This window comes from Vigna umbellata, chromosome 3, assembly GCF_029865625.1.
Source record: "Vigna umbellata cultivar VRB3 chromosome 3, Vumbellata_1.0, whole genome shotgun sequence".
In the NCBI taxonomy this organism is placed as follows: domain Eukaryota; kingdom Viridiplantae; phylum Streptophyta; class Magnoliopsida; order Fabales; family Fabaceae; genus Vigna; species Vigna umbellata.
Window position 1 is genome coordinate 3868001 of NC_142167.1, and position 23506 is coordinate 3891506.

Below are 23506 nucleotides of genomic sequence, written 5' to 3' on the forward strand. Positions count from 1 at the left end.
AAATATCTGTCCTAATTCTATTGTAGTTCAACATAGTGAATTTTCCTTTAGGATGACGTTGTAACTATGATGTTGTCTTTTTGAAGTTGTTGTAAACTACTTTTAACAGACGCTAATTCTATAGTTTCAATTGAATTTCTATTGTTTGGTTAGACCTTAGACCTTTTTAATTAAAAAATAATTATTATTTTCCATTAAAACACTCATGCATTGCTTGTCCTGTGCCTATTTCATGCTAGATGACCTACAGACAACAAATATACCAAAGGAATACAGTAAAGCTCCTAGCATGTTTTTCTCCAAACAAAATATACCAAATACACATACAAATTGAAAGCATTGCAATAGCCTTGTTTGAGAAAAGATTAAGCTAACATTTATGCACACTGCATGTTATAACATTGTTCTCATTAATGTTTCCTATTTATATGCTGCATATATGATTAGACTGCGAAATGTAGGGTGTACAAATTAGGAATTAGAATTATTAAATTATTGACAACTGTAACAACATATTATTAAGCAAATGAAGCAAAAGAACACAGTACAAACAATTTTTTCTGCATCTAAGAAACTTCAAAAGGCAAAGGAACTCACTCACCTTTGGTTCCTTCACTAAGGGCCTTCATAATCAAATGGTATATGTCTCAGTCCTACATACCACTGACAAACACTAGCCTCAATCGATGCTTCCTAAACTCCAACCACGGCTTGCGAGACCAACCACAAATGTGTCAAATAAAACAAACAACGAAAAAGATTAGGGTTCGCGATTAACGATTTCATCGATTACTAAGCATTAGGATTAGGGTTTACTTACCAAATGAAGATACTCCTTCAGCATCCAACTACGACACCCGACGAACAAGGAGATTGCTTGGTGAACGCCGGAACACGACGGACACTTCGACAGAGAGAGAGGAGACAGAAGCAGAGCACGACAGACAGGGACTGTGAAGAGGGCTGGAGAGAGGGTCAGGGAGAGCGAAGACGGCTCGAGAGAGGGACGGCGACAGCTCCAGGGTTCGAGAGAGAAAGGACTCGAGGGTTCGAGGAGAGAGATAGCTCGAGGTTTTCAGAGAGAGTAGCTCGACGGTTCGAGAGGGATAACAGTGAATGATACGTTTCAGCTTCTAATTAATAAAAATACATTTTTTTAAATTTTTTTTTTGAAATCCGTATATAATATACTTCATTCTACTTAGATACGGTTAATGGAATTCCAGGGGATATATCCTTATGAAATTTTCCCGCCGCTACGCGCCAACTTTATGTATGGAATTTATATACGGAAAATCCGTATATAATATCTGTATATAATTTTTTTTAGAATCCGTATGTAATATCCGTATAAAATATTTAAATTATATACGGATTTAAATCCGTATATAATAATCCGTATATAATTTCAATATTTCTTGTAGTGAAAACAAACTAAAAGATAAATACGTCTAAGAAGAGATAAATACGAAATAAGTGTTTACTTGGCTAAACGATACCATGAGCTTAAACAATACTTTGTCTAATGATAAAGTCTTTATACAACACTTGGTATCTTTAGAAAAGAGCTTAATTGTGAAAAGCTACCTAACACTAGGAAATAAAAAAACACCCTATTGTTTTGAACAAGCATTTAATGCCATTAAATGCTCAATGTTCAAAGACAACAAATATGTTATCAATCCAATCCAATTAGTAGTAGGTAACATGAAAGACATTCACACAATGACCTTCCTCTAGAAAATAGTGACATAATACCTATGTCAAAACAAATCATAAAATCAACATGTAAAGCACCAACCAAGAAATCTCTTACAAACTAAACAAAACCAACTAATCTCATAAACACAGAAACATTAGAAAACACAAAATCTTGAACAAATGATGAAAACATTTAATACACTAAAGCAAATAAAAATAGGACATACTTGTTAAAAATGCTTCTATCTTGTGCAGGACAATTGCTACAAACGTTCATCTATCTCATCTTATAAGTATAAAAAATGAACGTTGAAAGAAAAATACAAAAGAAGGGCTGATAAGATTATCAAAAGTCGTGCCAAAAAGATAAGTCAAATTTGCTTTGGACAAGAGCTCTAAAAAGTATGTTTGCTTTGACAAAAGACTCCATCCTAGGATAGACATCTATACCAATAGCCAGAAAAGACCAGATATCAAGACAAGCTTCGTCAAACGATCATATTATCAAATCTTAAGGCAAGCATAGTCATAACGACTATATCATCAAGGTGTATAAATAGAAGACGAGAAGAAACAAGAAGAAAATGATGAAGCATAGAGAAAATATAAAGATATAAAAATATCTCATCATCCATTGAGCAAGGAAATCTATTTGAGCTATTAAATCAAAATTTCTCAAATGAAGAGAAGAGCTTAAGAAAAGAAAGAAGAGAGAGTGAAATAGTGAAAGAGTGAAACAAAGGAAAAGATCTTTTAAGCCTCATTGCAATATCTACTTATATTTAGAGAGAAGAGAGAAAAAGCAAAAGAAAAACATCGGTCTAGTGCTTTACTATATCATTTGCTTACTTGTGTAAGATGGGAAAAAAAGAGTGATGAGAAAAACACTTGCAGAGTGTTTAGACTGCTTTGAATTGTAATCATATTCTCTCTGTGAGACTAATACTTTGAACGATTTATAAGCAATCATTGATAACTGACGACTGAACTCTTGGAGTTGAGAAAATATAGACAAAATCGTGTAATACTAAGAGTAGTGTAAATACTAAACTAATCTAAAGTAATTGATGATTATTTATTGATTAGAAATATTAGAAATGATAAATAATAGTGTATAATCAAAAGTGAGGGAAACTTAATTAAACAGTATCGTAGATATCAGAATATCTAAAGATACCAGGAATGGTGCATAGTAAGATCCATTGCGATTAACACACATATCCAACATTTTTGCACGTCCAGGAAATAATGGATTTTTTCTTATCTAATTTTAAATTCGTTTTCTACAGCTATAACTATGACAGAGATCTTGCGTTTACTGAGATGTTCATGATTACAAGTAAGCACTGCGTCAGCTTTTTTTCCCTGCAATTATCTTGAAATTTCGCAGTTGCAGTGTCGACACATTGGTTGCTCCAATTTGAAACCTTGTTGACAGGTGTAACGCTATGCATGCTACAGACATTGCTAGTTAGATTTAGCTAATCCTTTGTGTATATATTGGACCACTGAATAAAGATTTAGCCAACTTTGCTGCTGTTCATGTTTAACATTGCTAGCTGTTACTTGGAAAATTCGTGTCCTCTGGTCTTTGCATGCAGAATGTGACTCGACTCGGTTGCTCATGCACACGTATCCAACCAACATTCATTGGTTATCTTATTTAATAGATAAAATAAATCATGTCAAAAAATAAATAATTATTTTGTGTCTGTTCAATATTTTTAACAAAGACTGATAATCTATACTAATAACATGGTTAAAGAAAACAAAGCTTACATACGCGATTCTTGGGCTACAAATAGCGATTCTAGTCACAGAATTTTTTTTTTACTTATGAATCATGTTTGTCCTTAAATTTTGATTGCAAACGTTGTCGTTCTAAATATATCTTGGGATGAATTGAGTCCCAAGTTCTTCAAGGGCCAAGAACAAAAATTGCTGTTAGGGTAAATTAAGCTACGTGTGTGTGGACTAAGTGCAGAAGGTGTGAGATTCATGAACTTCTCGAAAGAGGGGACGTCAAGTAGTGACATCAGCAGTTATCTGTTTATCGTTGGGAAAGAGTTGATGTTACAGTGCTTACAGGGAACTTTTTGGATGGGTTTTTATGGTTTTCAATTGTATTCCCAGGATGGATTTGTTTAGATTATTTTTTATAAATTTTTAAAAAATTTAATTTACTTTTGAAGAAGATATGCCATACAACTTCTGTAAATTTTTGTTTTTACAACATAAATTAATTTTAACTAAACAAAATTTATTTTATGTGTCTCTTTTTAAAGGTATTTATAGAAAAGTTGTTTAAACGTATTACAAAATTTAAAATTTAAAATTTAAAACTTTAAAGCTTTAGCACTTTGATATTTTTACAAAAAGATAACCTTTTTAGGCTGTTGAACAATATAAGCGAACAATAAGAAGTAAAATTATTGATTTCACGTGAAATTGGCTGATTATGTGCAGTTATAATTTTAATCCTATTTAATATTATATATATATATATATATATATATATATATATATATATATATATATATATATATATATATATTCTAGCAAATTTGGAATTCTTAATCTTAATTTTCTTCTAAAACAATTCAATTCTAACTTGTGTTTTGTGTAGTTGAAGCACGAACAAGCTTATAAATCATGTATAAAGGATATAATGAAAGATGGTCTAATAAGTCTATAGACAATCCTAGCATGATAATTGAAGATTTTTCAATGATTTATAGAAGGATTATTAACTTAAAGAAGAAATAAAATATTCTTGAAAATATAAAATCACTATAAGTGATTTAAATAGTGTTTTTGAAGTTATTCGATGTTTAGGAAGATGGTGGGAGGTGGAGAAAGGTGATGGGAGGTGGAAGGAGGTGGAGGAAGGTTTTACATACATATCAACAAAATTAAATATTAAAAAAAATAAAAATGTTGTTTTCCCACTCTTAGACTATACTTAATTTTATCACTTCTCAAACTTGACTTAACCATCACTATTACCTTCGTGATGTTGAATAGAATTCACGAAAACTCTCCCTTGTCGTCGTTCACTGCTAAATTTTAACATTGTTTATCCTCACTCTCTCATCTCACTCACCATTATGTCGCGTTTAGTCATAGAGTTTTTCAATAATGGTGATGACCTAATTCGTTCTTCCTACGTTGATAGTGACATTCATAAAGTCTGTTGATGTGGTAAGTAATCCTTCACTCCATTCATATGGCTAGTAATCCCTAAAATCCTAAATTCTTAAAACACGAAAACCCTAATTCCTCTTTTCTTTCTTTCATTGGCACATAACATTGTGTTGTCCGTCTCGGAAGATATTGTTGCATTCTTACAAAAGTTGGATTGAGACAAATGTGTGGTATTTTGGAAAGATTCGAAGTGATATTAAGATATGTTTTGTTGGTATTCCGTTGGTAATTTAAATTTATCGACAGATCTTAGACCGTCGCAATAAATATCTATCTATAAAATATAATTTTTTTGGTAGAGAAATTTTTATTAATAACAAAAATGATTTTAGATATAAATAATTTTTAGTTTATAAACTAGTATTTAACTTAGTCGATGCTAACTATTTTTCATGTCTAAATTAGTGGTTAATTTATAGTGATATATTACACATTATATTTTTGTATTTTCAATTACAGTGTAATCACACTACTACAATAAACAGAAACGACCTCGGTTGTTTATGTTTATAGGCATCGGTTCTACAACCGAGGTATATCTGGACGAGGTAAAAAGGTTAAACTTTATGCTTCGGTTATAGTCCGGGATAAAATGAGACAGGAATATGCCTCGGTTCTTAAATAACCGAGGCAGTAGAGTGTATTTTTTTTTTCATTATCCAGACTCTCGTTCATTCGTTCATGGTTTGGTTCATTCATTCTCGGTTCATTCATTCTCTGATGCCAAACAATCCCAATAATTCTCCCAAAATTTCTTCCAATTTCAGCTCCCAAACCAATTTCAGCTCCCAAACCAATTTCAGCAACACTGTCATTCTCCCAAAATTTCTTCCAATTTCAGCTCCCAAACCAATTTCAGCAACACAGTGTTCAAAGCCAGAAAAGCAAAATGCGTCTCACAAATGGCGGTCCATACTCAATCAGCAATACAGTGTCATCAATCTCCAAAACCAGAGAAGCAAAATGCGTGTGACAAAGCATAGGGCATACCCAAATTTCTTCCTTTTCGGTGAAACAGAGCCAGAAGCATCTCCCCCACAGATCTGCCACAGACCATGCAGTTCCGACTACCACCAACGGCGTGATTCAGCTTCGTCGCGCCACCTCAACCGTCGACGCCCAGATCTGCCCTCCGACAGCCAGATCTGCCCTCCGACAGCCAGATCTCCTTTCGTCGCGCCCAGATCTGCCCGTCGCTCCCTCTATGAGCGCAACTCTGCCCACCGTCACCTCCCTCCGTCACCGCTGCGTCCTCGCCGTCGCGTCCTCGCCGCCGCCACGTTCTCGCTGCGTCCTCGCGTCCACCGTCATCGAACGTCGCAGGAGAAGAGGAAGAGAAGAAGAGGTCGTTGCAGGAGAAGAGAAGAGCGTCCTTGCCGCAGCCGCGTCCTCGCCGCCACCGCCGCGTCCTCGCTCCGTCCACCGTCGTCGCACGTTGCAGGAGAAGAGGAAGAGAAGAAGAGGTGGGGTATCGCAGGAGAAGAGAAGAGAAGAGGAAGAGAAGAGGGGAAGAGGAGGAGAATTTTCGGGCCCAAAATTTCTGGCTCTGGATATAAGGCGCGCACACAAGCCCAATATGCCTCGGTTCTATCTTCCAACCGAGGCAGTATCTTTGATATGCGAGGATTAGGTTTCGGTTCACTCTTGGAACCGAATCAGTATCTTCTTTAGACACCGGTTGCCTAACAACCGAGGCATATAATGTTTTTAAAATTACGAGTCTGCCACCGCCTTTTGATATACCTCGGTTCCATAAAAACCGAGTCATAATGTCCGAGTTTAAAACGTGATTTTTTACTAGTGTCAATTGAGTTTTGCAAAGTGTTCAATACAAAGAAATTAAATTAAAATATAATGTAGAAAAGGTTAATTAATAGGTAAACACTAAATAGAGACCTTATTAATTTAAAGCATATGTTGATTCATATGGTTATATATCTGTTTATCGAAATGGTCCTTCCTCCAATACCATTAGAGACGAAGTGTTAAATGAGTGACATTTTTTGTTTCAAAAGTATTTAGGCACACTTGATAAATGTGAGAAAAAAAAGTGAATACTATGATTAGAAGAAATAAGAACAAATAACTGAATTGAATGCGATGTGGTTGAGTAATTCAAATTATGATGAAGAGTTGATTACTTTATCTACTAAGATGAGGTTAAAAAATTTAATTATAAATTATTAGTCCAATTAATGTGGCAATCACAAAGTACATAAGATGCAAATCGAATCTCAAGATCAGTTCATTCAAATCTTCATGATGAGACATTGATATATCAGCAATTTCCACATTTAAAAGGCTTATCATGCATAGTCAACTGCTTTGAATAAAAATATGTGTTAAATATGTTTTTCCTCCCTTAAGTATCACACGATTTTGGTTTTAGTCCCTATTCGAAACTTTGATGGTTTTTAATCCTCGTAGTTTTGAAACTATTAGTATTAGTCCTTAAAAATGGATGGCGTTAAGTTTTAGTAGATGTGACAAACGACGATGCCCAGCTGCGCTCTACACTCTCTGCCACGTTGCTGGCCAATAAGAATCTGACACTCACGTGGCCATTCTCGTTCTTCCTCCCTCACCTGACGACGGCGAAGATGTAGGTTTTCGCTACACTGCTCCCCCGCCTCTATCTCTCTCCAGGAACTCTGCTAAGTCCACTACAACTCTCTGATCGCCATCTCCTGTCGCGGTCCGATTCTGCTAAACATCTCGCTTAACATCCTCAACAGCTATAGGCTGAACCATCTGCCATTAAATTCAAGAATCAAAAAATCAAAAATCAATTCCTAACATTACATACAACAAAGAATCAAAAGCACTAAATTCCAATCAATTTTCATTCGTAATCGTAAGAGTCATGACTTAAACGACGATGACATGAACGAAAATACCTTACTCTTATCGATCCTCTTAACGGCAACACGATCAGCATTAGCTTTGTTGATTCCTTCGTAGGTGTAACCGAATTGGCCGTGTCCCAACAATTTGCCCAGCGTGTATCGCGTATCAAAATTTTTGTCGTAACCGAAATCAGTGCGCTTTCCGCATGGCACCTGCCGCGCACTTGCCTTGCACCGTTCGGGATTGGCCCCCGCCGTCGGAGATTCGGGCTTCACGGTTCGCTTGCGATTTTTCTTATCGGTGACGATGTTGCCATTGGAGCCGCTGACTTTGGTGGTGGAATAGCAAATTCCCATGGTCGGAGAGGGTCGAACACGCTTAAAAGATGAAAATCACGAGGAGCTTTAAAAAAGTTAAAATATCTATCTATCTAACTATAATAATAATAGTAATTAAAGCACTTGCATTTGTGATTCGTTTGGCAAAGAAAGAGACGGGTGTGAACTGGGATGCACAGGAAGAAGGGAAGAAAAGGGCGAAAGAAAGGTCAAAAGGGACCTTTGAACGAGAGCGATAACGGGACGGGGTCTGGCGATCTGAGAGTTGTAGTGGACTTAGCAGAGTTCCTGGAGAGAGATAGAGGCGGGGGAGCAGTGTAGCGAAAACCTAGATCTTCGCCGTCATCAGGTGAGGGAGGAAGAACGAGAATGACCACGTGAGTGTCAGATTCTTATTGGCCAGCAACGTGGCAGAGAGTGCAGAGCGCAGCTGGGCATCATTGTTTGCCACATCTACTAAAACTTAACGCCGTCCATTTTTAAGGACTAATACTAATAGTTTCAAAACTACGAGGATTAAAAACCATCAAAGTTTCGAGTAGGGACTAAAACCAAAATCGTGTGATACTTAAAGGGACGAAAAACATATTTAACCCTAAAAATATTAAATCAGATTAATTCAAAATTGTACAGAATAAAGGTTAAAATTAACAAAATGCAAAGGGAAAAAAATATCGTTAGAATGTAACAAGAGCTTAGATTGTAAATGCAAAACTTTAAGAAATCATGTTAGAAAGAGAAAGAGGTCAGATATTTAGTAAAGTGGTCAAAAAGATAAAAAAGTACTTGAAATGTAAACGTGAGAAACATAAATTAAAAAAGCAATGTAAAATCATGGAAAAGTAAATGCATGAATCAAAAACTTGATATAGAGAATGAATAAAAGAAGAAAAGAAACACGAGTTGAAAAGTATACAAAAAAAAATTTAAGCTAAAATATTTATCAGAAAGATATATATATATATATATATACACTCAATTAATCAAAATAATACTCACCGACTGTCGCAACTTATATTTATTTTTAATCGTATATAATGTCAAATAATAGTATACAGTGAGATATGATAATAGATCTCGTTCCATGTATGTAATGATAATAAGTCAGAATTAGTTTGTTAATTCGGAGGATTTGAATCGGGTTGATTGAGAAATTGAATTTTTTTTTAATTATAAGGGGAAATGGGTTGGATTCATTCAACTAATAGGTTATGCATATTCAAGTGAGGTTGAGTTCACTTAACCCGTAATTCATTTATTTTTTTAAAAAAATATATTTTTATGTTTGAGCTAGAAAAGAAATTATAATTTCATTGTTTTTTTATGCGTTCATTAAATCAAAAGTTGCTCAGTTGCGACGAAATCGTGGAACACCACAGCCTCTTAGTTGCTTATCTTTGGCAAACACCACTGCCTATCTCTTCTTGGAACGATGAGTTTTCGATTCTGTCTCCATTTTCTATTGTGTGCTCCTTTGTCAAACAACAATAGTCTCATTCTTGGTTCGTCGTGTTTTCATATGTCTGAAAATCACTATTATAGTTCATAGTCTATCGTTTATGATATATCCTCTAATTATGGTCAAACACTTTTAAGAAATGTTGAAGTCGTTTTGTGAAATATGAGTCTAGACTCTCTCTCTTTTGGACCATCTTGTGTCAATATGAAGTTTTTAGAATATGAATAATTTTGGACCAAGTAGTCTAGGATATTGAAAGGGAACTTTGGTCTCCACAAGTTGATGAAAGGTTTTTTGACTATGAGTTGATTAATAAGTTCTCTCTTACACAATAACTTTGATAGAACAATTGCTTAAAATCATAGGAGAACAATAAGATGCATATATCATGTGTTTATAAGTGAAATTGGCTTAAATAGTTCAAATTTGCATAATTCTGGTAGTATTAATTGATTAAGTTAGTAATTTAATATGTTAAAGTAAGTCATAATTCTTATGAAACAAAACTGGACAAAACTGTCTGTTTTAATCGATTACATTAGTACCCTAATAAATTAAAACAAACTTTAACCTAATTGATTATATTAGTAATCTAATATGTTAAAATAAGACAGAAGAAGCAAAACAAAGCATAACTAGGTATTTTAATCAATTACATTAGTAACCTAATTGATTAAAACAAAAAAAATTTCCAAATCGATTCACGTTTTAACCTAATCGATTAAACTGCAAAAGAATGTGATTTTCTATACAAATCAGTTTTAAAACTTGACTCAACACGAAATTCATTTTGCAATATACTAACAATTGTTTGAGTTTGAGTACAAGCACAAGGCAAAACCGTTTCTTGGAGGTTTCAAGTAAGATTTGTGAAGGAGATTACAAGGAACTCTCTAAAGCATAAAAAATTCTACAATATTTGTAATATCTGCACTATTGAGTGTGCTTTCAGATTCCATATGTATTGTTGTTAACTTGTAACCTTTGCTGGGAAGACAAGGTTGAGGACAATATTGTGATCCTCTCTTAGTTAGTTTGATTTGTATTTGAGTGTTGGTGAGGATACAAATTGAGTTTGATATTTTGTATTCTTGACTAAAATTCTTTATTAGTGGATTTTCCTTCAACTAAGGTTGTTGAAGGAGGACTAGATGTAGGCTCATTCAAAGAACTGAACCAGTATAAATCTTAGTGTGTGGTTATCTTGATTCTTGTCTTTCATTCTTGCTTGATTCAAATACCTTTGTTATGAGATTTCAAGATTAAAGATTTGAAAGAAATTGTGAAAGTTTTTAAAACCCAATTCACACCCCACAAGCCCCATTCCCCATCGCTCCTGGCTTGAGATATAAAGGCTACATTTTTAACAATTGGTATCAAACCTTTGGTGAAGGGGCCTCCAAAAACAGGCCAACACTGTTTGTTGGTGAGAACTATCCCTATTAGAAAATTAGGATGAAAATCTTTTTGGAATCAGTAGACAAGGGTGTGTGGGATGTCTGTCATCAATGGTCCCTATCAACCAACCAAGATTGAAAATGGAAAGACCAAACTAGAGGTTTTTTCATAATAGATTGCTAAGGAAAATAAAAGGGCACATTATGATGTAAGGCCAAAAATATCATTTCTTAAGATTTATATACAATTTTGTTAAACTTAATCTTGTTAAAAATATTTAATAAAAATATCAACTTTAATAAAAATATTTGTTAAGATTTATACACATTTTTTTTTTGGATTTGAAGAAGGACAAAATTGTTTAATTTTTAAAATTAAGACTAAATTGAGACAAAATAAAGATACATAGTTTAAATTGAGACGCAATAAAATTACAGGCACCAAATTGAGACTAATGCAATGACACATGACCTGACAATGACACATGGTACTTCTAGTACCAGTACCATGTCACACTATCCTTGCCACGTGGCACAATATCAGTTTGACACGTGTAATTTTTAAAAATTTTATTTAAAAAAATTAAAAATAAATAAAAATTAAAAAATAAAATAAAATAAAAAATAATTAAAACATTCAAAAAAAATCAGGAACTGACACGTGCCACCTCCTTTAACGGTGTCGAAACTAATGGCAAGCACCTAATTGCTTTAATTTTTCAAAAATAAGGATCTAATTGAGATAAAAAAATAACTCAGAAATTCTCAACAAAATTAGAAATTTCAAAAAATGATTAAACCTATAAATAATATATATATATATATATATATATATATATATATATATATATATATATATATATATATATATATATATGTGTGTGTGTTTTTTTTTTTAGCGTGAGGTTAGAGATGTTACATTGACTAGAAATAAAAGATTTCATAGTATATAAATGTTTACAAATTTTACTTGAATTAAATTTGAAATTCAATTCTTAAAAAAAATCATGGTTTTGATGAATAAAATAGATTTACCTTTCAACGCTTGTGAAATTTAGCACATTGTTAATGATGTTAGGAGGTCTTTTAGTATAATGTTTGGTACCACAGAAACAAAGTTTGGCAGTGTTTGGCATTAATTAACCAAGTCATTCATTAAAGAACCCGAAAGAAAATTGTAACATAAGAAGTGGTGTGTGTGAAAGAAAGGATAATGTGTTTTGGTGCTTATTTTTGTAAATTATTTTTGTGGGTAAAATTGCAGATAAGGGAACCTATTGAAGGTGTTGAATGTGGGAAGAAAAGTTTGATGAATTTTTAGGCATACGTACGCGACATATTGATAACAACATAGCTTCCATTATATATAATAATAGTGCCTTTTAACAATTCAATTCTAATAAAAGCCTCAAGCTTTGAATGTGGTATGTGGTATGTGTATGTGAGAGTCAAAAACTGGCAGAAACTTGTGTTACGTGATGAGATGTGACTTGTTTAGTTTAGTATATAATAATATATCTTGAAGCTATAATTTTAATGCCAAATAGCACTTCAAGATTAGCAAAACGACGCATGTTAATTCATGCTAATTGAGGAATGTTGGATCCTTTGGGAGGGTTAAGAAATTTAGTTGCAACTTTTAATGAATTTTATAGACCTAAATAATGCTTATTAGGTAATCGAATACATCATGTCGGTCGTCATGTTCCATTTGATAAGAAGATGAAAAGTTTCCCATTTACGTCCAATTTTATATCCTTTTGTTGCACTTCCATTCTCTTTATCCACTGGCCACTGATCCCATGGAAGAAGTTGACGTTTATCTCAACCAATTATCTCATTAATTGCTGCCTAATATATCATATTCATAAACTATTCAATCACCATTGCATTTCTTTTTATTTCTTTATTCAATCCTGGGACTCCTTTTCAACGGGTTTTCAACATACTAACAAATTTTAATTCTATCTTCACATGCATCACATTAACAAGCTCTCAAGGTCATCAAAAAATTATATTGCACAACTTTAGTTTTATAATATCTCGTTTAATCGTCTTTTAGTTTCTGAATTTGGGGTGAAAATTCAGCTCGGATCTTTCAAATTTCAAAAAGATGTTTTAATCTCTAATTTGAAAAAAAAAATTCTATTAAATGTTAATTTGAGAAATTAAAATATTAAATTTAACCTTAGTTTTAGACATTAAAAAACATAACTAAATATTAATATTTTACTTACACATTTTACCATCAACGTCTTTTTTTATATATAAATTCACTATCTATTCTTTTTCCATTTCGTTGCCATATTTTATGCTTTTATACACGTTACGTACCGATTCATCAGATAATTAGTTTGATAATATATCATACGAATAGGAAAAGAACCAAAATACATTTTTTTTTCTTCACGATATTAGACATTTCTTAAACAAATATTAGTTACGAGAGAAGTGAACAATCATCTAGTTTTATAACGAATATGAATTAGAAATTTGAGCATCATATAAAACCACATTTACACCAATTTATATATTGAAAAATATCTGAATACAATATAATAAATAAGAGCCAAAAAGCATTATTTAAATATTTTGAATTTAGTTTCTTATATATAAGTTTGATTAAAGTATGGTTGTTGTCCAATCTCCCTTAATTATGTTATGAGAAGAAGAAATTAAAGTGATAATAATTAATGTTATGAAAAGAAAAAGAAAAAAGTGAATGTTTATTTTGAAGAAGAGAAGAGTGGGGTGTTTGTTTTAACGTAGCAATCAGAGGTTGAAATCCAATATTCCGGTGTGCATGTGCAAGGAGAGAGTTAAGGTTTGAGACGTTTCTACAGTTGAAAGCGGCGTTCTCGGTGTTTATAAGAAATATTAGTCAATTTGTGTCAGTGGCTCTCTCTTAGGACTTTGGAATTCATTGAGTTGAAAGGAAAGGATCATTCGTGGGTCACACCAGATTCTTCCAACTTGTGGTTCTCATATCTTCACAAACTCACCATTAATATCTCACTTTTGGCTGCACCTTCACCTGACAACGATATCTTCCTCAAATGCGGCTTTCATTTCATATTCTCCATGTTCTTTTTTTCTACCACTCGACTAAGATCAATTTAAAATATATAATTAAATATAAATTTTATTTTAAAAACCGATTTATGAGATTAAGTTAGATTTAAAATCTACTTCTTAACATGATATCAGATAGTTATAATTAGAATTTATCCTAACAATATTTATTATTTGTTTGATATATTGTTCTATTCGTTATCGAACTACATCCACTTTTTAACATTTCAAATTATTAACATTCAAATGTTCTCACATGTGTCTTCAAGATTTTATATTCATTCAAGATATGATTCAATGCACCTCTTAAAGTAGTGTGATGGTGGGTGATAATTTTAGATTTAAGTCTAAAAAATATGTAAAAGAAATAATTTTATTAATTAAATGTTGTATGCAAATGAGATGCATTTGTGAATTTGTTTTAGGAAACAATAACATAATGCCATGAATATTGTATCTGACCCTTTTTTATTTTAAGAAAAAAAAGAGAGTGACAAATTCTAAAAAGTAAAAGAAATAATGGAGATTGTATTATAAATGGTTACAACGAGTAAGGAAAAAAAACACAAATAATTATATTTTTGTTTGTTTGAATAAAATGAAAGTGAAAAAAACAAAAGAAGCAAACCTTCAAAACTTTCTTTCTTCCATGTTTTATTTCCTTTAAATTTAAATTTACCCATTTCAAGAATTCACAACTTAGCTTATATGTTTCCTTTTTCTCTATAGAGTTCTATGAGAGGTGTTGGAGGGTATAAGTTTTATATTGATTGATTAGAAATTCGTTAAATGGTATATCAATACAAGCAATTGATAGATCACGTATTCAAAGTGTTCAAGTAATTTTGAGCAAACTATACTAACTTAAAAGGTAAGGTAGAAGTTTCTTGATTCTCTTAATGTTCACTCCTTTTAAAAAAAAAAAGTAAATAGTGATCAAAAACTAAAAATTGATCCAAAGCCTCCAAAGAAACACAAGTTTATAGACATAGAAATAAAAAAGAAATAAAGTGTAAGTGAGGCATGGACTTTCACATTAATGACTTACTAATAAGTGCAAAATAGTAAGAAAAGCTAATGCATTCAAAATGTCAAAACATCATTGTTTTAATAAACGAGCAACCCAAATTAAAAACCCACGAACTCTCTCCCCACTAAGTCAGCCAAATTCAATCAACAATGAGAGAATTTAAAATTTCAGAAAAAAGAAAAAAGGAAGATTATTATTATATTTTATGTGAAGATGGGACAGGGGAATGAATGTAACATGAACATCCCCAAAAATATCCTTTGGTTTTTCAACTCCAACAGAAACAGTTTAGAGATATTATTGTTATCATTGAAAGAGGAAGCATGTACATATCTTATCTGATAATAATACCCATGAATGTCAAAATCTATTAAAAGTGACTCCAAATAATTATCCCATTGACGTGAACCAATAACTAATGTCTAATATGTATCAACTTTTCTTTTAGAAAATAATGTCTCATAGGTCTAACCCATCACATGTGTCCCCTAATAGCCTGAATCTTACATACCTTCACCTTTGCACCTTCATATATATACTTGTGTCAACATTAAATTCAGTATTTTTAGGGTTCCTTTGTTTCTAAGTTATTTAAAAACTTTCATATCTATATCCATATTTATACATAAAAATTGTGCCTTTTGATTGTTGAAGTATGATTTTGGTTAATTGAGTAAAGTTTTACCGGAGCCATGGCCACAAAAGTATGATTGTTGGAAGTAAACGTAGCTGCATATACATATATTCATATATATCTTATCCTCATAGAAGGTTTAGTTTATGTGTGGTTCAAATTCATTATTTCTTGTTCAATTTTGCAGTTGTCATGTGCATGAGATCAGAGTAGAACCAAATTTAGTTTAAATATTTTTTCAATGATTAGATTTAGAACAGGCCCAGTTTTATGACATTCTTTTGAATATATTATCTTGTATTAATTGTTTAAATTAGTTGAAAATCATAAACTTTTGCCATTTCCTCTTCTATTTCAAATGCTTGTAGTGAAAGAAAAAAACATATATATATATATATACAATTTTATTAGTTAAAATTGGCATTATGAAATAACTTTTTAAGATTACATTCTTATTTCATATAATTGTAAAATACTTAATTATGTTCCAGTATTATGAGTTTTTATAAATTATTACACAATGTTTGATTAGAATAGAAGTACTTTATACAAAAGTTAATTACCGTAGGTTATGTATTATAATAGATGTTGTTACTTCATAAAAGTATGAGTCTAAAGACTCAAATAAATAGGGTCCTAACTCAAATTTAATTTGTCTTATAGTTACCACCAAGCTTAGTAGATAAGAGTTAACAATATACTCTTTTTAAAAACACACCTTTTGCATTTATCTAAATTTCACTAAAATCATAAAATTTGTGAGTTCCATTTTTTAACTTATAAAATTTTAATTAATTATAAAATAGGCACGAGAAAATGTATCTCTACACTAACCTATTAAGCTTATTTATAATAAAATTAACCTATCAGGGTATAGATGCTACCATTTTTATCGTGGTGCTATTAAACTTTTTTAAGATAAAAATAGTTAATAAAATAGATATACTAATAAAATTTAAATTAAAAACAACAAATTTATGCATCCAAACATTTTAACGTGCATTATATATGCATGCAATTTTAGAGGAAAGGGAAAATACACTGTAATAATTTTGTCAAGACATACATATTTCATAGTCGTATAATAAAAGCACGATACCGAATCACCGTTACACGTAACTATCGTAACATTAAATGCTGCACAATATCTTCTTGTTGTTTATTTTTCCATATGAAATTGTCGTTGTTATCTCACTCACTCATTGTGTTTGTGTGGCCAAACACCTCCGAGCTCTTCCATGAAGCTTGAACTCAACCACAACCATAGAACTTCACGATATGGGCAATGAAAAAAGTTCTGGTACGAGAATATGTAGCAGCTTCTGTGGGTTAAAACACACATTGGAATTTGTGTTGCAATGTTTTTCTAATTTGGTGGAGTCAGTTCAACTTGTTTACTGTTACTATTGGAATTTATTTACAGTATTGGGTCGGAGTTGATAATATTACCAAATAGATATAAGTTTCTCTCTGTTCAAAATCTTAAGATGACGAGTCTTTATCTTTATATAATACTTTACTTTCTTATTTTTATTTAACGTGGGACTTTAATTTACTTTTAGATTCCCAACAACCTCCTCTCAAGAGTGAGTATTTTTCACATAGATACATTTTCCTCCAATGGAAGCATTCCCAATCAACCACAACTACGAGTATTTGGAACCCTTCGTCAGGAAGACTTTTGATATAGAGACAATTATACTCGTCTGAGCCGTTAACCAAGACAAATCATCGGCTTTAATACCATTGTTAGATCTATCAAGGAGGGGATTCACCGGAGAAACACAATACCAAATAAAATATAAGTTCAACCATATAAAGAATTGACACGACTTTCTACCAAAAATCTTAAAACAATGAATTAATGAGTTTTTCATGTCTTATAAAATGTTCTACATTCCCATTTTGACTCATAATTAGATTTCCAATCATCTCCTCGTGAGTATCTTCCATGTAGATACACTTTCTTTTTTTCACATCATCATATATATATATATAGAAGTATTTAATTGATACGGATTGTGGAACCGTGTCAGAGTGGTATGACATAACCACGAACTACCATAGTGAAATAAATTTCAATTTAGGAACATGCTGAATATTGGGGACTTCCTATTTTCGCATGTAGGGCAGATAATGTGTCAATACAAGAAGATATGTGTTGACCGAATATGAAGAAAATCACACTAAAAAAATAGAATATATAAAAATATAAAATATAAAATGGTTGCTTGCGAAATTGAAAGTGTGAAACCACAACATTTCTGCAACCTGCTGCCACCTTTTAACCTGCCACCTTTTTACAGTATGCCCGAAATGCAATGAAAATTTGATTTAAAACTCTTCACTCAATCTGCAAGTCTTTTGGTGGGTTTAATAATTGTTTGATGACAACTTCTAACGAAGAACACTAAATGTCGTTACTGGTCAAAGTAAAATTGTAAACCAGGGAGTTTTATTCTAATGCACTTCTATGATTAGCCATTCATTTACACAATGTTTTGGTCTTTTTGTTAAAGATATGATAATCATGTAACTCATTGCTTTAGGACTCTCTGGTTTTTTAAGCTCTTTTTCCATTCTCACTTTTGTCTATATTTATGTAAATAGAAATGACCTCATTCAATAACCTTAACAACATTAAAAAAAATAAGTATAAAGAGACAAGAAATCACGTGTAACATGTCTGAAGCCGACACAAAACTTGTAACAGTACTATTTATAAAATAAAAAGAGATTGATGGTAAATTATATTAGCCACGTTTTCTCTCTTTTTTTTCACATCACAAGCCATTTTTGCTGACTACTGACTAGAAAGAAACACGCAGCGTGCTTTAAAATGCATGTCCAAAATCCAAATGCAACATTATTTATGAAGAAAGGCATTGCAGAAATGAAACAAAGTGTAAAGTAAATATCTGGTTATTTATTATTTTGAATTTAACATTTAATATAGAGCCATGATGTTAATTCTTTCCACGTAAACGTAAAAGCAAAGTGGTAGCACATTGACTAACGAAAAGGAGAACTTACTGTGTTGGGAAACAAAAATCTGACGGATAACTAACTTCCACATAAACAAATTGGAGGCTGCCACGTGTTGGAAAAAAAATAGAAGGAACCAACTTTAGTGAATAATTTCTTTTTTCGGTGACAAAGAAATCAACTTTAATACTGATATAATTGTTGGTTCTTTTCCTTCCACAGACATATTCCATTTCATGGACCCAACAGGCAAGATTCATCAGCAACGATAAACCATAAATCAGCTTTAGTCCTAGCTAACTTACTTTTTCTTAAGGGGGGTTAATTAGTGAGGTGACTGTGATTGAGATTTAATTAATTATGTAAAAAGTTTCCTAGAATTGTGTTTAGAAATGTTTTTGTACAGTAGAAGCATATTGTCTGGTTTGAAATATGATGGAGAGTGGGGAATGAATTAATGCATGATGATGGGTATATACATGACAGGGTGTGACTTCAAAGCTCGAGTTATTGGGTTCAACACGAGTGAGTGAGTGAGTGAGTGTAGGAAGCACGATGATCAGTCCCTTATGAAGATAAAAACAAAAAATGGCCATGACAATAGCTGCACTATGAGTGAAGGAATGAAAACCCATTGCAAATTGCAAATTGCAAAAGCTAGCACCGAACGAAGGAACTATAAAACACACACATGCCGAATCACATTGCTGCAGAAACAACTAAGGGCACATTGTTGTGAATGTTCCAAGTTGGTTGCTTGACATGATGAAAAGTTTCATTTTGGAGATGAAAATTTTGCAAAGTTGGACCCTCCATAGAGAGAAAGCACAGCACTTTGACATGTGGAGAGCCCCCTCCACAATAATTGAAGCCAAGGAATAAAACCATATATATATATGTATATATATATATGGTGAGTTTGTCAGGCCTCTGTGGTCTATAGTTGTGTCAACTTATGTTATCTCCACAATCTACCAATAGAAACACCCCCAATTCCCTTGACTTTGTATGCCCCTTTTTCTCTTTGGTTTCACCAATCAAACACCGTTTATAAGATCACTATATAAATATCATTGCTCGCTAACTTCCTTCAAGCTAATTCTCGTTAAAAATCTTGTGCCTCAGTTCCAAGTTTCAACTTGCAAGTTGACTTGCCACCTTACCTGAAGATATATAGATATTCTAGCCACGATTTGACAGTTATTTATATTGCCATGTACGTGTATCTTACTCATCGTTTCAACTTATGGCGGGCAGAAGTTGCTCTCGCCCAATTGTTTGCTTCTCATTGGACACTCACTTCTCACCATTTTAACATGTGCTACCCAACCATACCATCTTCGTCAACACGTCTTTTACTCCAAGGAATTTCCCCTTTTAACTGCACAAACAAACAACATTTTTTTTTACCCATGGATCAACTGACACGAACCTGTACGAAGCATAAATAAACAAACAATTGTTTCATCGTATACATTGGAAATTTTGTCATGTATAATATAATAAAATTTTTGAAAAAGTAATTAACTGTAGCGTATTAATAATATACTATTTCCCTTTAACTGAGAGACTGAATCAAGCGAAAAGGCAGGTAGTCAATGAATTCAGAGAAGACCTTTTTATTTTTATTTGCTCTCTTTCTTGCAAATCATTAGAAGGACAAGGATTTGAAGGAAACTAGAGGGACAATTATAAAAATAGGGAAACAAAACAAGAAGAATATGATTAATTATTTCTGATATTTACAACAGAAAACTGTAGTGGTGAACAGAAGTTTACAGTAAACCGTAACACATGACAGTATATCACATTCTATAGTACTGTGATATATGTTATCTATATATGCACCCTCTTTTTTTTTTACTTATACTTACATGCACTTGGAGCGAAAGAAAAGCAGAGACCGGCTGAGCTTCACTGCTAACTACATCCAAAAGCTACACGCTGGTCCCCAAAACCTCTCACTCGAAGTTTAACCCCAAATTATAAAAGAAAAAAAAATGAAGAAGAAATAAAAATAAAAATCTGCAACAGAAAACTACAGGAGGAGGAGGAGTAGATTCCGGGGGCGTATCTGCAAGCATCCCTCAGTTAAATCTCTCCTCGGTTTAACCATTCACTGCTTCAAGCTTGTTTCCTCAAATCCTTAGAATGAATGAAAGTGCCATGAAAACCATAGGGAACACGAGAGGGGAGTTTGATGGAAGCTTCCAGCTTTAAATTTTTGGCATTCACAATCTGCAGCTCTGATTTCCACTCTTTCTCGTCGTGCACGAATGCCAGAATATACCCATCATCTTCTTCTTGCCCGTTTGGAAGAAACAGAGGCTCCCCGCCGAACTTTTCTTCTCCATACATGTACTTCTTCACTTCCCCACTCAGCAAATCAACTTTCGCAAAGCCCGAGACTTTGGGCCAGGGCTCGGCCAGAGCCAGATACGCGAACTGAGTCTTCCTTCCGAGCTTGTTTCTGTTCACCATGCCGGCTTCAAGGTTCACTTGTTCGGCATCGGAGATAATGGGGCGGCGAGTGGACTGCCCGGTCCTTAAGTTCAGCCTTATCTCAGACAGCACGCTCTTCAAACTCTCGTCGCATTCGTTGAAAATGGAGTCCGCAGGGGTCATGCAGGACCCAATCACCACAACCTCGTCGGTTTCAGGCTCCTCCCACGCGTTCCAGAGGTGGAAGCAGAAACAATCCGGCGCGTCGATCCACCGCATCGCATTCGCGTCCTTCGCATTCTTGTCCAAAATCCCAAACCGTGAAGTTTTGTTCTTGTCGTAGACCACTGGGGAGCCGCCGGTGATCATCTCCGTTAGTTTGAAGACCACCTGCTGGTCGGGGACGACGACGAAATTCTCCGTTATGGCGAAATCGTGCATCATGGTGGGCTCCTTCAGGGGTATTTCGACGTCAGGGGACTTGACGCCGTCGGGGGAGAAACGAAAATACTTGAGGTAAGGCTTCTGAATGACGTCGTAGCTGAGCGCGTGGAGGTCGCCGTCGACAGGGTCGAGTTTCGGGTGGGCGATCATTGTGGAGTTGAGCTGGCCGTTGAAGTCGTAACGGCCAACGGTGCTTAAGTCGCCGTTAGGAGTGATTCTCACGTGGTAGGGTAAATCGTCTTCGGACATGGCCAAGAGGTGATTATTGAAATAGACGAGACCGGCGTTCGCCACGCCCATGCCGTGGGACCCATCAACGAGTCCGAAGAGGCCGCGCGCATAGAAGAGGAGGAGGCGCGCGATGCCGGAGTGGCCGTGGAGCTCCCCGATGGCCTTGGGAAACACCGGGCGGCCTAAAGATTTCTCTTGCGTGAGACGCTGCGTCTCTGTGAAGCGACAGGAGTAGCTGGCGGAGCCGTTGGTGAACTTCACGGCGTGGACCATGCCGTCGCCATCGAAGAAGTGGTGCCCGGCGACAGGCTCGTAGAGCGGATTCGCGCCGTTGCGCACGTAGACGCCGTCAATGCATTTGGGGATTTTTCCGACAACCGGGAGTCCTTGATCCGCGGCATGCTCCGGCACCGGCGCGAAGTTCCCGGCGATTTGGACCCTCGGGTCCGCCGTTTTCGGGAGCGGGTGTTTCCGCTCGTGCGAGACCAGCGCCGTTTCGACTAGGTCCAAGGCTGTGGCAGCTGCTTTCTGGAGAAAGTTCCATTTTTGAGGTAATGGTTGGTTGGTGGCAGAGAGAGGGTTGGTTTCCCTGGACGGGGTGGTGGTGGTGGTGGAGGTGGAGGGGGAGGTAGTTTTGATTGGGGTTGGTATTGTGGTGGTGGGTGTGGGTGTGGGTGTGGATGTGGATGTTGGGTGGTACTGTTTGGGGAAGTGGAGGGTTTGAAGGGAAGATGTGATGGTGTTGGAAGAGGATCTTTTCTTTAGAGGAAGAAAGGTTATGGGAGAAGAAGTGGAAGGTAGGTCTTTGAAGGGAGACGGGAGTGTGGTGTTAAAGCAAGTGTTTGAAGCTGTCGAAGGCATGGTTATTGAATTCGTTTTGATTGAGGTTGAAGGAAGTAAGAATTTGCGTGAATATGTTTTTGTGTTGTCCTTGAATAAGAAGATTGGTGTGTGAGGGAGTGAGTTGGGGGGGAGTGGGGAGTGAGATATGGGTATTTATATAGTAAGCAGAGGGAGGAGAGGATGGAGGTTTAAGTGAGACATGTAGGAGAAGACCACGTGTAGGATTAAGAAAATGGAGGAAGGGACTCATAAAAGGTAGGATTGCCCAATAAGTGAATGGGACAAGGTGGGTCATAGGGGCCTCTTACAATGCCACCTACCCCCTTCTTTCCCTTTCTCTCTATGCTTTTAATAATATTATTATTATTATTTTTTTTAATATTAATCATAATTATAATATGGGGAAAGTTCCTTCAATTCAGAGCAATCACACATCAGAATTCGTGACAACAAAAACGGTAGAGAGAGATAAAATAAAGGCCCATTAGTGTGGAGAAGTATCATAATGGGCTTTTGAGTGTGGATTGGGTGAGTGAGTGGGGAACCCATTTGTTGTTTTGCACACGTCGAACCCCGCGTTCCTCCCTCTTTCACAGTACACGTGGCCAATTCTCATGCTCTCTCTCTCTCTCTCTCTCTCTCTTTTCTTTCCCTTCAAATTCAAATCTTCCCCACGTCACATCCCATTGCCCCACACGCTTCCCTCCCTTCTACTCTCTCACGTTTATGGATTACAATTCCAACTCTACTTTTCCTCAAACCTAGTCATTATATTATAATGCCATTTTTTATATCACCTCCTCTCCTTACTATTTTAGATATCAAATCAACACTCTTATACTAAATATATTACTCTAAATAGCACCCTAACTATATCAC

The 23506-nt window shown here is 34.5% G+C and overlaps 1 protein-coding gene and 1 pseudogene across 1 annotated transcript; both read right to left on the reverse strand.

Annotated features, from left to right (window-relative positions):
• Nucleotides 1-7611: 7611 nt before the first annotated feature.
• LOC124824865 (calcium-dependent protein kinase 28 pseudogene) lies at nt 7612-8108 on the reverse strand (annotated as a pseudogene).
• Nucleotides 8109-20365: 12257 nt separating this feature from the next.
• LOC124824867 (9-cis-epoxycarotenoid dioxygenase NCED1, chloroplastic) lies at nt 20366-22963 on the reverse strand. Its single transcript, XM_047297366.2, has one exon. It carries the CDS (start codon nt 22643-22645, stop codon nt 20792-20794), a length of 1854 nt encoding a protein of 617 aa, XP_047153322.1. The 5' UTR covers nt 22646-22963; the 3' UTR covers nt 20366-20791.
• Nucleotides 22964-23506: the final 543 nt, after the last annotated feature.